The following is a 12869-nucleotide window of genomic DNA, read 5'->3' as shown; positions in this document are numbered from 1 at the left end:
AAAAAAAAACGCCGTGATCCGATGCCAAAAATAATCGTACATGTCTACTCTATCTGCTAAATCTCCAAATGCTCAATATCTCCCATCTGATTTTTCTCTCGCCAATTTTTTTGACAGACCAGCCACGATCAGTCATTGCCTTGGCTACCTCCTCGGGTTTGTTTCTAAAGCAAAACAAGATATACGCCACTCCGCGATCTCTCATTACAAAGTCTAGTTGGTCGAGAACAATCTTTGTGACTTGCATGCCGTCCTCGCCGCCTAACAAAGCAAAATCAAGCCAGTCATCCGACTTTATCGAAGACTCATATGATCCAAGATTATCAGCAGGGACATAAGGCGGGTTGAACAGTAAGACGTCCACAGTATTGGGCCTCAGTCCGTCCCAGATATTGGTGCGCAGGACATCAAAGTATCTTGTTCCGTTATTCGCCCGCGATGTTTCAAGCGCGGTCTTGCACGCATGGGGATTGACGTCTGTGCCTAGAAACAGTGCCTGAGGCAGAATGTAGTTGTGGAAAAACGTCGTGATAATTCCACTGCCGAGTCCTAGCTCTAGGACAGTGGGAATCCCCAGTTTCGACGAATCTGAAAACCGTTCCTGGATGAACGACCGCTCTTCTTGCAGCAGATCTAGGAAGAGAAAGCTGTCTTCTGATGGCTCGTAGACCTGGTCGTAATCGACATGTGAAGTCGATGGGGTCGGAAACATCGCCCTTTCTGCATCTGCTCTGAGCAACAGCGATATCGAAGTTGAAGACGCAAATATTCAATTAACCTGACGATGGGTGTCGTGAATCACGTGATATTTCGGAGGTTTTTCGTGTGTCGCACGCGTCATTCAACAAAACCGACGCGCGCTTCAAACTTCCGGAGTCGAAAGCTTCACCTGCCCGTCTCGGTGTTGCCACCTTCCGGGCTACTTAAACCATACAAATCGCCTTTTTATGGCCTGCGAGGTAACAACATCATGGTGCTCATGAAAGCTCACTCAGAGCTCGCCCTTTCTTCTGGCAAGCGCCTCAGCAGCAAGCTTCGATTGTCGCACGAGGCCAATGGTTTGATACGTAACTGCAGATCTACGCTTTTGGCTCACAATTACCGCACGATTTATATAAATGAGCGCTCAGGATTAAGCTCATTCGAGACAGGACGGACGATTGTCCGTCGGTTCGCTACCGCGGCACCGGTGGAGAAAAAAACCTCCCCAAAATCAGAATCTGTGGCAAAGAAGCCCCGAGCGACAAGGAAGAAGACGGCGACCAAAAAAGCAAGCGTCGAGGAGCCAGTGATCATACAGGGCTTTGTGCCTGATGAGCAGATGGATTTGGACGCCTTGGCTAAGGCTTATGAGGTGGTCAAGACCTACCCGACGGTTTTACAGCAGGCGAAGGATAATATGGAGCGTCTCCCAAAGTGTGTTGTCTTGACACGAGTTGGGTCGTTTTACGAGGTCAGTGTTGAACACATACAGTCTATGAGCTTCACAGTTGTCTAACTTAATTGCTATTTAATGTACAGTTATACTTCCATCAAGCCGATGAGTTTGGTCCACTGCTGAACCTGAGAGTCGCACAGAAGAAAACTCAACACGGTCCTGTATCTATGGCAGGATTCCCTTTTATGCATCTCGATCGATACCTAAAAATCCTAGTACAAGAATTGCATCAGTATGTTGCAATCAGCGATGAATTCCCAAACATATACGCAAAGCCCGGGGCACCGCAGCAAGCTGCTCTCGCAAAGAATCTGGTGAACCCAGAGGATTATATGGACAAAAATGAGATTGGACAGAAGACTGCGAATATGTTTATCCGTCGAGTCTGTCGGATTATCACTCCAGGTACACTCATCGACGAGAAGTTTTTGAATCCGACAGAAAATAACTTCATCGTGGCTATCTCTCTCCGGCCGAAATCCGATCAACTGGTCGCGCAGTCTGACGGTACGGACGATGCTGATGCTGAGCATTTCCATATCGGCTTATCGTGGCTTGATTTTTCTACAGGCGATTTCTTCACACAGGTAAGCTCGAACGCAACGCTGATCAGCGACATTGCAAGGATTGCCCCGAGTGAGATTTTAGTCGACAAAGGTTTGAACAGTGGACCAGCACGCCATATATACCGGAAGCTAGAGGAGCAGCAGTATTTCATCACTATGGAGAATTTCCCTGAGCTCAACGAAGAACACGCTCAAGGAGGCGAGTCTAGTGAGATGGACGACGGCAAGTTGAATGGTCAAAAAAGAGATTTCTTAAAGGACTGGAATGATTTGTTTGAGTCTGAAGAATCTGCGCCCGACATGATCAAAATATTGACCCACGACGAGTTGAACGCATGTACAGTGCTGCTTCGTTACATCCGAGACAAACTCCCTGAGACGTCGATCAAGGTTCAGGTGCCGGTCCGCAGAGTGCCAGATGACAACATGCTGATTGACGTCAACTCACTTCGCGCTCTTGAGATCAAGAAAACTTTGAGAGAGCAGTTGACCAGTGGTAGCTTGCTCAACACGATCAAGCGTACAGTGACAAAGTCTGGAACGAGGCTGCTTTCGGATTGGCTGTGTATGTATATAATTTGGAGTATTGATTTCAGTTCAGGTTCACTGATTTCTGTGTTATCTAGCATCTCCGACTACCTCTATCGCTGTCATCAATCAGCGGCAAAACCTGGTAGAGTCGTTTTTGAACGATGATCACGTTCTCCAGATGGTAATCTTATATCTCAAGCGGACTCACGATGCCAACCGGGTGGTGCAAAGGCTTGCGCTCGGTCGTGGAGATGCAGAGGATATGATTGCGCTTCTCCAGTCGATCCAACAGACCGCTAAGCTGCGCGAACTCCTGGCTGATTACGTCCTCAACAAGACCGAGGAAAACGAGATTGCAGGACCGACTTTCCAGCAGATAGTCGATCGGTTAGCTGACCTGAGCGACCTGGAACGGTTGATTGTGAATGCGTTTGACCAGGAGCTGGTGTTTCAGCGTTTGACCGCCGAGGAGCAGCGATTGGCTGACGAGATGGCGCGCCTAGAGCAAGGGGTTGCTGATCTCAACGAGGTTGGCGAGATCAAGAAGCCCAGTAAGAAAAAGCCACAGACTCGGAAAGGTGCGCCGATTGAAATGATGGAGATTATGAAGCGAAAGTAAGGCCCCTTCCGTTTTGTGTACTTGGACAGTAGACACCAACTAACAATATGACAGTGCGTCCCGGAGTCTTATGAGACTACACAACTCTTTGAGGAAGTCGATAGCCGAAAGAGACAAGATGGAGCGTGATTTGAAGGAGCAATTGGACGCTCCGACTATTGATCTTCGATGGGCTCCAGGCCTAGGCTTTTACGTTCATGCTGCAGGCAAAGATTTCGAAAAGTTCGAAAGTGTCGAGACTGAGTACGGGAATACAGAGGCGAGATGCATCATTGCACGGAAAAATACTAGGTCTTATCATCTGGACGTACGTATCCTTTGTGTGCTTTTTGGTGACAGAAGTCTTTGGAAGCTAATAACTGAAATAAACCGATAGCGTTGGACCGTGGTGGGAAGTCGCATCGACTCGTATAAAATGATGATCCGAGTAGAGGAACGAAAGATCTTTAACGACATCAGGCAGCAGGTAGTCGCACACCTTGCACCGATCCGAAGAAACGCCCGGGTGTTGGACGAACTAGATGTTACCTCGTCATTTGCCGTGTTTGCTCGAGAGCGTCAACTGGTGAGGCCGGTCGTGCATAACAGGCTTTCTCATCATATTGTCGCGGGACGGCATTCGACGGTCGAGTACGGGCTGGCGAAAAAGGGAGTAGCGTTTACGCCGAATGATTGCTTTTTGGATGAAAAAGAGCGGCTTTGGTTGATTACGGGGCCGAATATGGGCGGTAAGAGTACATTTCTTCGACAGAACGCTCTCATCAGCATATTGGCGCAAGTGGGATCTTATGTGCCAGCGGATTTCGCAGAGCTGGGAATCGTTGATCAGATTTTCAGTAGAGTGGGATCAGCTGATAACCTGTACCGAGACGAGTCGACGTTTATGGTTGAGATGCTTGAGACGGCAGCTATCCTGAAGCACGCGACACCGCGGTCGTTTGTGATTATGGATGAAATTGGACGGGGAACGACGCCAATGGAGGGGCTTTCGATCGCATATGCTGCGCTGCATCATCTGTATCATGTCAACAAATGCCGCACGCTTTTCGCTACTCACTTCCACGACTTGGGTGAGATGATCGAGGACATGCCCCACGCTGCGTCGTACTGCACCGACCTGAGTGAAAACGAGCTGGGACTCTACTTTGACCACAGGCTGAGAAAGGGAGTCAACCACCTGTCTCATGGAATTCACGTTGCACGATTGGCAGGTCTTCCAGCTGCTGCGCTTGAAGTCGCAGAAGCCACTTTGATAAAGCTGGATCCATTGGGTTCGGCTGCGCGAAACGGTCGTTCTGATGACAGTGGTGCGGGCTCGACACATACCCATGAACCGGAGAGACACGAGTCGGTTGCTAGTGTAGCTTAATAACTAACGTACGCAGTTTGCAATTGCGCTCTAAGCGTCTAGGATTATGCTCTATAACAGTTGTTTTGCTTATTTTGCTACCTCGCTAAATACAAAATGATAAAAAAATCCGTGACATCTTCTTTGTACATAATTAAAAGCCGTAGTATAAACTCAAGAGAAAAGACATACACACAGCTTTACTCTTTCTTCTTCTCGTCCTCAGTCTTTTCCTCAATCTCCGCAACCTCCTCGCTGCCCTCACCGCCCTCCGTAACCGGCGTATTCTGCTTCGCCATTTCCTCCTTCAACTTCTCGAGCTCGGTAATGAACCATGTGATTCCCGCCCACAAGCCGAGCGCGATAGCCGTCAGGAAGAAGAAGTGCTTGTTGAGCGTCGAGACGCACAGCGTCACGAGCGTCACCACCAGCGCGGCGAATGAGTAGTGAGTTGCTTTGACAAGAGTGGGTGTGGTGCCGGGAGTGAAGATGGACTCCCATAGGTCGCCGAAGAATTGCGACATTGTGTGGTGTGGTGTGGTGTGGTGTGGAAAGAAGTGTAGATTATTCGTAGAGCACGGCGGTGGGAAAGGTAGCCTCGGAAGGAAGGTCGTTCAGCACTCAATCAGGTTACAATATGTAGTGCTCGTAATATTTTTTCTCTTTGCAAATACAGAGAAGAACAGCGATATCCAATTGAGCTGTGGATTGCAGGCAATGATGATGACAATAGAATATGGAAGGTGGTCGACGCGCGCCAGCTTTCTTTGGTCGCTCGCTATCGGGGCTCAGCAGAGATGCGCACCGCCACTCTCTATCTATCGGTGTATGTGGCGGTGCATACGCATCGCCTTCTCATCAGCCTACCCCTGAATCAGATCTCGAGCAATCGTCCATTCTGATCTCTATCCCTAAAATTACAATCAAGAACACCGTAATATGATACATAAATCCCTCTCTTCACTAGCAGTCACCAGATCTCTCGTTTAACCGCTATCACTACACCGTCTGGGTCCGCCGTCGATACGGTTTTCCCCTGTATTTCCGAAACTGCCCTCTTGCCGCTACTTTGGTCGTCGCTCTTACTGCTTTCGCTGAACTCTTGGGCCGTGCCGATGCAGAGCCGGCTGCTGCTCGAGACGATGCGCTGACACGCGGTGTGGTCGTCTTTGGTCGCGTTCCTTTCTTGGGAAACTGCATCGTCAGATTCTTAAGTCCAGACAAGAACGCGCTCGCTTGACCTCCAGTCTTGAGGTATGAGGACGCGAAGCCGGCCTTGTTGACAGATGACATCTCCTTCAACGCGTCTACAGTCACAAGATGATGGAATATCCGCTCGATATCTATGCGGTCCAGACCTTTCCCGGCACCGTACCCTTCGATACCATCGTGGTTTGCGTTCTGGATCTTGGCGGTCTTTGCACCCCGGAACACGTCCATGCAGTATAGCATCGTCACATTCTCATTCTGAAGCTGGCGAACCACCCGTATAATGTTCTTCGCAACCTCTGTCACATCACGGTCCTCGTAGTCGGTAGAGTTTGACGATCGACAGTTGTCACAAGATTTGTGGCACTCGGCACTATCAAATGTCTCGTTGAAATACCGTAGAACTTGCAAGCGACGGCAATCAGTCTTGTTCTCACAGTATTGCACAACTTGCTTCAAAAACGAGCGCTGCTTCTCCTTCGTTTGGAAGTCGCATTCGTCGCGGTCAATCATCGTCATCATCGTGCTCGCATCGCGGTAAGCATAATATAATATACATTCAGAATACAGCCCGTCGCGTCCAGCACGGCCGGTCTCCTGATAATATCCTTCCAAATTCCGCGGTAAAGTGTAGTGCACCACAAACCGTACATTGGCTTTGTCGATACCCATGCCAAACGCAATGGTAGCGCATATAGCTTGCAGGCTTCCTTCTTGCCATTTCGTTTGCACGTCCATGCGCTCGTCGGGTGTCATTCCCGCATGGTAGTGCGTCACCCGAAGTCCAAACTGCTGGAGTTTGCTCGCAGTTTGCTCGCACGACATCTTCGAATGGCAATAGATAATACCCGATTTTCCTGGATATTTAACTGTCAACAGGTCTCTGATTTCCGGTAGAACATCTTTGCTCTTTTCCCTGACCTCATAGAACAAGTTCGGGCGATTAAAGCTCTGCTTGAAAACCGCAGGATTCTTAAGCTCAAGGTTATGCATCACATCAAGCTGTACACGGTCATTGGCAGTTGCCGTTAATGCAATCATTGGCACATCAGGATACTGCTGCTTAAACATCTTGAGTTCCTTGTAATCCGGGCGGAAATCATGTCCCCATGAACTCACGCAATGCGCCTCGTCAATCACAATCCGCGCAAGCTGTCCATTAGAGTGCAGTCGGGATATCGAGCTCTTGAGCTGACCACTGGTGTTGAGCATCTCAGGCGAAATGTACAGCAGCGAGAGATCGCCGCTGTTCAGTAGTCTGAACATACTCTTTCTGTCATCAAGATCACCTCTTGAGTTTATCATGCCTGCGCGTATTCCTTTCTCAATCAGATGAGCGACTTGATCTTGCATGAGCGAAATCAGGGGTGAAATAACAATAGTGGTGCCTTTCGTTTTGCCGCCAAAAACTAGCGCAGGTAGCTGATAACAGAGAGATTTACCGCCTCCCGTCGGCATCAAAACAAACACGTCTTTGCCGGAGAGAGTCGCGTTGATAGCCTCAAGCTGATTTTTTCGAAACCCTGGAAGTCTGAAAACGTTGCTTAGCACCTGGCAGACTTCTTCTGACCAGGGATACTGCATCTCTTTGTCGCTTCTATCGTACACACCACCGTGAGTCATTTGCTTCGCTGGGTTTATGTACTCTCCGCGTGCATCATCATCAATCAGAATTGGATCTTTGAAGAAATTGTCCATGTCTTCATCAGCGATGTCCTGTATCATAAATGTCAGCAGCAGTACATATATACTAGAAACCAAGTCAAGTAACCCACTTCATAGCCTGAATCCGTATTGTAGTAATCATTCGGGGTACTCCGCGTCTCAACAGCTGCATCAACCTCTTGCACAGGCGATAGCTGTCGCGTCTCGAATCTCTCCCGCTCATATCCAAAGTATTTGCTGACCGTGGCCTCCTCCTCTCGTGCTGCCGCTTCATACGTCGTGACCTCAACACCATTGTACCCGCTATATGAGCTGCCGGATATGTATTGTTCACGAGTCTCTCTGACATCAAAGTTGATGTCCGGTTCCGGAAGCGGAACTAGATCATTCATGTAAATGTCATCTCTCCTTGTGTTGTCAGAGGCTTGGAAGTTTTCAGAGTACGCGGACACATGTTGGTTTGTCACCGAGTTTGGAAGCACATCACCATGTTGTTGAGATTTCTGATTGGCCGATTGCACAACAGTCAAGCCGCTATTCTTGAGCTCTTCGAGTAGTTCAAGACCGCGTTCATGTAGTCTGCTGAGTTTCGCAAACTCCGGGGCCTTCAGTGCACGTCTGGCGGCCTTGACTGTCGCTGAGAGATTCGTATTTTCTTCAGTAAGCAGACGTTCTTTCAATAAGTCTATAAGACCGTTCGAAATCACAATGATCTCGTTTGTCAGCTCGTTGCTGGTCATGCCTTCGAAATAATCGTCATAGTTTGGTTCGCTCATAGATGTACTGTTGTTGAAAGAGCGCTCTGAAGACGACGAATGCATTGGAGATCCGGGGACATGGCTTGGAGTGCTATGAACCTGATCATCGGTAGTATTGATCGAAGTGCTGGAAACATTAGTTTTTGGATCTTCCGGGGAAGCGCGACCGACAGAAGACCTCTTATTCTGCGGCTTTTCCGGTACCGGAGGAGCGACAAACTCAGTTATTCTTTTCGAGGCGTATATGTTAGGCTGTGGTCGCCCCTTCCTCTGTTTTTGAGGAGGCTCCTGCAATGGCACGATTTCCGACTCTGAGCCGTCGGAATCTGAGAATAAGCCGTTCAAGTCCTTCTCGGTCTTTTCGTCAGATTTTGCAGCCACATGATCTGGGTCTAGCGAGTCCGGAACCACAAATCCGGTACCATCGTCGTAGGAATCATCGTCGAAATCCTCATATTCATCCTCGCCTGTAGCCTGAATTTGAGACTCGACGCTGAGTGATCGCTCGAATACAACAGATATTTCTGGCTCGTCGGAGCCCTGCTGTTCTAGATGTCGAGGATTTTTCACTGTAGATATCGGAGTTCGTATGGCATCTTCGGAGTTTGGTAGATGCCGCAATCGCTTGCTGGGAGATTTTCGAGGAGAGAGATCAGAGTTGCTGCGACGTCGTTCGCGCGCGCCGCCAGCGGAAGAACCTGCCGCTGGTTTTTCCTCATCGCTACTTAGATCAATCGCGTGAGAGAGCGGTACATCAGGAGTCAATATAGAGCTGGCAATTTCTTCGGAGTGCAAACACTGGTCAGTAAATCAAGTTTATGGCGCGCGTATAGCAAAATGGAATCAACATACTGCGTCTGTTTATTGTCGGATTAGCGCTGACTGGAGTCAGAGGAGCTTGGCCACCGAGATTGTTCAGTCCAATACTAGATGTCTTCGAGAGTGTGCTGCGGGAGGTGTCTGGGGTACCAGAAGCTGCAGCTGGTGCCGAGCGCCTGGGAGTAGAATGTTTTGGCGTCGCAGCTTTGTCGACCGACAGCAGGGGACGCATCGAAGGTTGAGAACCGCTCGAGAAAGAGCTATCTTCTACTGCAGCCGGTATCAGTTGTGCGATAAAGCTAGGAAGAGTGGCTGTGAACCCGATACTGGGGGGGATGCAGTCTGCTTGAGGAATTGCTGCATTCGACGATACGAGCCAGCGCGTGTGTGTTGCGAGGTTATTCTCTGGGGTGTTGGCGTGCCATTCAGCAAACATCTAGCATTTGAAGTATAAGAAGCCACCGTCTCTAGCCACAGAATAACAGCAAAAGAAGGTGCACTCGGGCAGACTTTCTGGCTTTGATGAGGAACCTGTGGGTTGGTGGGTGAGTGGTAGAGCAACTGTTTACATCCCAAATTCAAAGTTTCCAACGCGCGCGTTCCAGTCACGTGATATTTATGCACATTAATATGTCACGTGAATGCCCTAAGTGTGCAATTGTTTTTGGCATCTGTGTCTATCGTGTCAGCTACGCCGTTCGGCTTCGTTCTAATCCACAGCTTCCCCGTTCACACACTCTTCGCATCAAGGAATCCGGTCGAAAGAAGATACAAGATGGATTCAATTGTCAACAGATTTACTGCTCGTCCTGAATTTGACGAGGCCGTTCTCTCGGAGGAGGAGATCCGCGACTGCATGAAACCGCAGTCGGTCCCTACACTGAGCCTGCCCCCGATCTCACAGGTGAGGCCAATTCTGATTGATAAACGCGTTGTTGGGATGATTGTACTGATATGTTTGTATTCAGCCTACCGCATTTCTACGAGCACATACAGACGATGCGTCGAATCCTGATGCACGGATCAAGATTGCCCACGGTACCACCACTTTGGCCTTCCGATTTCAAGGAGGAATCGTATGTGTCTTTCTCTTTTGCATAGCGATTAGATAGCCTGATGGCTCGATTTTTGCTGATTCTAATTACTTTGACTTTTTTAGGTCGTTGCTGTCGATTCGCGTGCCACCGCGGGTGACTGGATCGCTTCTCAGACGGTGAAGAAGGTGATTGAGATCAACCCTTACATGCTGGGGACTATGGCCGGTGGTGCTGCCGACTGTCAGTTCTGGGAGACATGGCTGGGTATTCAATGCAGATTGCATGAGCTTAGAGAGAAGAGCCGCATCAGTGTTGCAGCTGCGAGCAAGATCCTGTCGAACCTGGTGTACGGATACAAAGGAATGGGTCTTTCCATGGGAACTATGATCTGCGGCTATACCAAGAGCGAGCCGGCTATTTTCTACGTCGACAGTGACGGTACTCGTCTCAAGGGTGATTTGTTTTGCGTTGGATCTGGTCAGACTTTTGCGTACGGTGTCTTGGATAGCGGGTACAAATGGGATCTTACTGTCGAGGAGGCGCTGGCTCTAGGAAAGCGAAGCATCTTGGCTGCAACTCACCGGTGAGTCCCTTTCTATCTTTTTGGTTTGCTATGAGTTCTTGTTGAGGAAGGTGACTAACAGATGTTGTTTACAGTGATGCTTACTCGGGAGGATCTATCAACCTATACCACGTCGAGGAGAAGGGATGGACATATCACGGCAATCACAATGTGGGCACAACATTCTGGGAAACTAAGGAGGCTGAAGGCTCGTTCAACAACGTTCCTACGGAAATTACTGCCAATGTTTAGAAGCAATGAAGACAGTGTATCTATTATAATCAACATTATTGGTTCTGGTTAACTAAAGTACTATTAGCGACATGTCCGTGTGATGTCGTGTGCATTAATCTTTTGTTGCAAAAGTTGACTTGGACAATCCACACCAGAGATCATGACAATACGTAGTTTAGACCCAAGTCCTCTGATTAAAGAGAGAATCGGTGAAATCTGAGTAGTAGAGTAGAATAGGTGCCAGTCAGCTCCAGCCGTGCCAAATGTAAGCATCAAGGCTCTTGTAGCGTGACTTCCTGAGCACTCCACGAATTAAGAACATTCCACTACGATACAATTCAAGGCCTGATCGCATCATCTTCCCCGTTCAGTGCATTCTACTGTCGTCTTGATTCGTGTATATCTGAAAGAATACAAACATGGGTGGCTTTTCGTTTGACAATTACCAGCGCAACAAGTTCCTGACGGCGAAGGGATACCCCGTGCCAACCGCTACCGCGACCGGTACTACTATCGTCGGATGCCGATTCGATGGCGGCGTGGTGGTATGTGAATTCTTCCAGCTTTGTGATGGCTGGCTGGTGATACTTAGGAGAGATGGCTAATGTAGATTTGATGTGCAAACTAGATTGCTGCTGATACGCGAGCGACCGAGGGAGAGATCGTGGCTGACAAGAACTGCGAGAAGTTACATCGGATGTCGCCCAACATTTGGTGGTATGTGATCTATTTTTTATTGGTTTTAGAATGATAATAGCTGAGACTAACGACTTAATTATAGTGCCGGTGCTGGAACTGCCGCTGATTGCGTAAGTTGGTGATCTGCTAGTCGCAGAGAATAACCCAATGTGCTAATACACATGTCACTTATAGGAAATGGTCACTCAGCTGATTTCGTCCAACCTCGAACTTCACGCCATGAGCACTGGACGAGCACCAAGAGTCGTTACTTGTCTGACAATGTTGAAGCAACACTTGTTCAAATATCAGGGCCACGTCGGCGCCTATCTGATTGTCGCTGGCTGCGATCCAACAGGTACGAGATTCCTGCCCTACTGCTTTTTATTTGTTTCATCTTTTATCGGAGAGTGCTAATCTCAATGCAACTAGGACCGAAGCTTTTCTCAATTCACGCTCACGGATCAACTGACGTCGGATACTACCTGTCCCTCGGATCTGGCTCTATGGCTGCCATGGCCACGTTGGAATCAAAATGGAAGAGCTCGATGACCAAGCAGGAAGCGATGGATCTCTGCGCTGAGGCTATCGAGGCCGGTATCTGGAACGATGTATGTTTGCGTTTGTGTATGTGGCTTGGACGACGAGTCAGGTGGCTAACTGTGTTTCTCCGTTTTAGCTTGGTTCTGGTTCGAACGTCGACATGTGCGTTATGGAGGTTAACAAGGTGAGTGCTGTTCAGTCTTTTTTCACAACAATCTGCCCCGTATAGTCCAGGATGCTAACATGTTTGTAGCCCGCTGTCCTGCACAGAAACTACCGCACCCCCAACGAGCGATCGATCAAGCAGAAATCCTACGTCTTCCCGCGAGGAACCACAGCCTACTTGAACGAGAAAGTGAAGCCGATGATCAAGCCTGTTGCGTACGATATATTCGAGGAGACCGTGACGTCGACGGGAGGCGAGCAAATGGAGATTGATGGTTAGAGCTTGTTCATACTTGTTGTTTTTCTTGTTGCGCTCTACGGTTTATTTGTAGGTATTACTGATAGTATATGAAAGCTATTATCCGGAATCATCCCATTTTGTCCAAATCGCAAAATTTGTAGATGTTGTATTGCCGTAAATCAGATGAGATAGTCTTTCTTGGGTTGACTGTGCGGCTCGATGCGGCGACCTCAAATTTCACAAATCTTCAAAAAAAGATTGGGTTATTACTCTCGCTGTAGATACCCACCCCGCCGACCCGATTCGAGAAGAAGACGCCAGGGCGCAGATCCAAGAATGCAGAAACAACAGCAGCTACCGATCAAAGAAGGTGAGTCGGTCAATGGTCGATCAATAACGGCCAGAAACGGCGACAGAGGATTTTGCTAACACGTTGGGAACTCATCTGCAGTCGAG

General features: G+C 48.7%; 6 protein-coding genes across 6 annotated transcripts; 3 read left to right on the top strand and 3 right to left on the bottom strand.

The window, feature by feature from the left end:
- Positions 1-6: 6 nt before the first annotated feature.
- On the bottom strand, positions 7-840 carry BZA70DRAFT_277369 (S-adenosyl-L-methionine-dependent methyltransferase). Its single transcript, XM_064912438.1, has one exon. The coding sequence runs from the start codon at positions 710-712 to the stop codon at positions 50-52; it is 663 nt and encodes a 220-aa protein (XP_064768932.1). The 5' UTR covers positions 713-840; the 3' UTR covers positions 7-49.
- A 481-nt stretch (positions 841-1321) lies between these two features.
- On the top strand, positions 1322-4523 carry BZA70DRAFT_237352 (muts domain V; the record flags this gene model as incomplete). The annotated part of the gene is made up of 5 exons (XM_064910412.1): positions 1322-1453; positions 1522-2569; positions 2631-3150; positions 3209-3461; positions 3531-4523. 5 exons carry the CDS (start codon positions 1322-1324, stop codon positions 4521-4523), a joined length of 2946 nt encoding a protein of 981 aa, XP_064768931.1.
- Positions 4524-4613: 90 nt separating this feature from the next.
- Positions 4614-5252, bottom strand: BZA70DRAFT_147117 (ER protein Pkr1-domain-containing protein). Its single transcript, XM_064909676.1, has one exon. It carries the CDS (start codon positions 5024-5026, stop codon positions 4703-4705), a length of 324 nt encoding a protein of 107 aa, XP_064768930.1. The 5' UTR covers positions 5027-5252; the 3' UTR covers positions 4614-4702.
- A 249-nt stretch (positions 5253-5501) lies between these two features.
- BZA70DRAFT_289077 (uncharacterized protein) lies at positions 5502-9185 on the bottom strand (the record flags this gene model as incomplete). Its single annotated transcript, XM_064914088.1, has 3 exons — positions 5502-7427; positions 7487-8916; positions 8987-9185. The coding sequence occupies 3 exons, from the start codon at positions 9183-9185 to the stop codon at positions 5502-5504; spliced, it is 3555 nt and encodes a 1184-aa protein (XP_064768929.1).
- A 543-nt stretch (positions 9186-9728) lies between these two features.
- Positions 9729-10804, top strand: BZA70DRAFT_299138 (nucleophile aminohydrolase; the record flags this gene model as incomplete). The annotated part of the gene is made up of 4 exons (XM_064914645.1): positions 9729-9857; positions 9922-10029; positions 10113-10573; positions 10648-10804. The coding sequence occupies 4 exons, from the start codon at positions 9729-9731 to the stop codon at positions 10802-10804; spliced, it is 855 nt and encodes a 284-aa protein (XP_064768928.1).
- Positions 10805-11023: 219 nt separating this feature from the next.
- Positions 11024-12542, top strand: BZA70DRAFT_147048 (endopeptidase). Its single transcript, XM_064909674.1, has 7 exons — positions 11024-11331; positions 11415-11503; positions 11568-11595; positions 11660-11822; positions 11897-12075; positions 12144-12191; positions 12261-12542. Exons 1-7 carry the CDS (start codon positions 11206-11208, stop codon positions 12450-12452), a joined length of 825 nt encoding a protein of 274 aa, XP_064768927.1. The 5' UTR covers positions 11024-11205; the 3' UTR covers positions 12453-12542.
- Positions 12543-12869: the final 327 nt, after the last annotated feature.

Source organism: Myxozyma melibiosi (genome assembly GCF_037950935.1).
Source record: "Myxozyma melibiosi strain Phaff 52-87 chromosome Unknown BZA70scaffold_4, whole genome shotgun sequence".
In the NCBI taxonomy this organism is placed as follows: Eukaryota; Fungi; Ascomycota; class Lipomycetes; order Lipomycetales; family Lipomycetaceae; genus Myxozyma; species Myxozyma melibiosi.
This window is presented reverse-complemented; position numbering and strand designations above follow the sequence as displayed.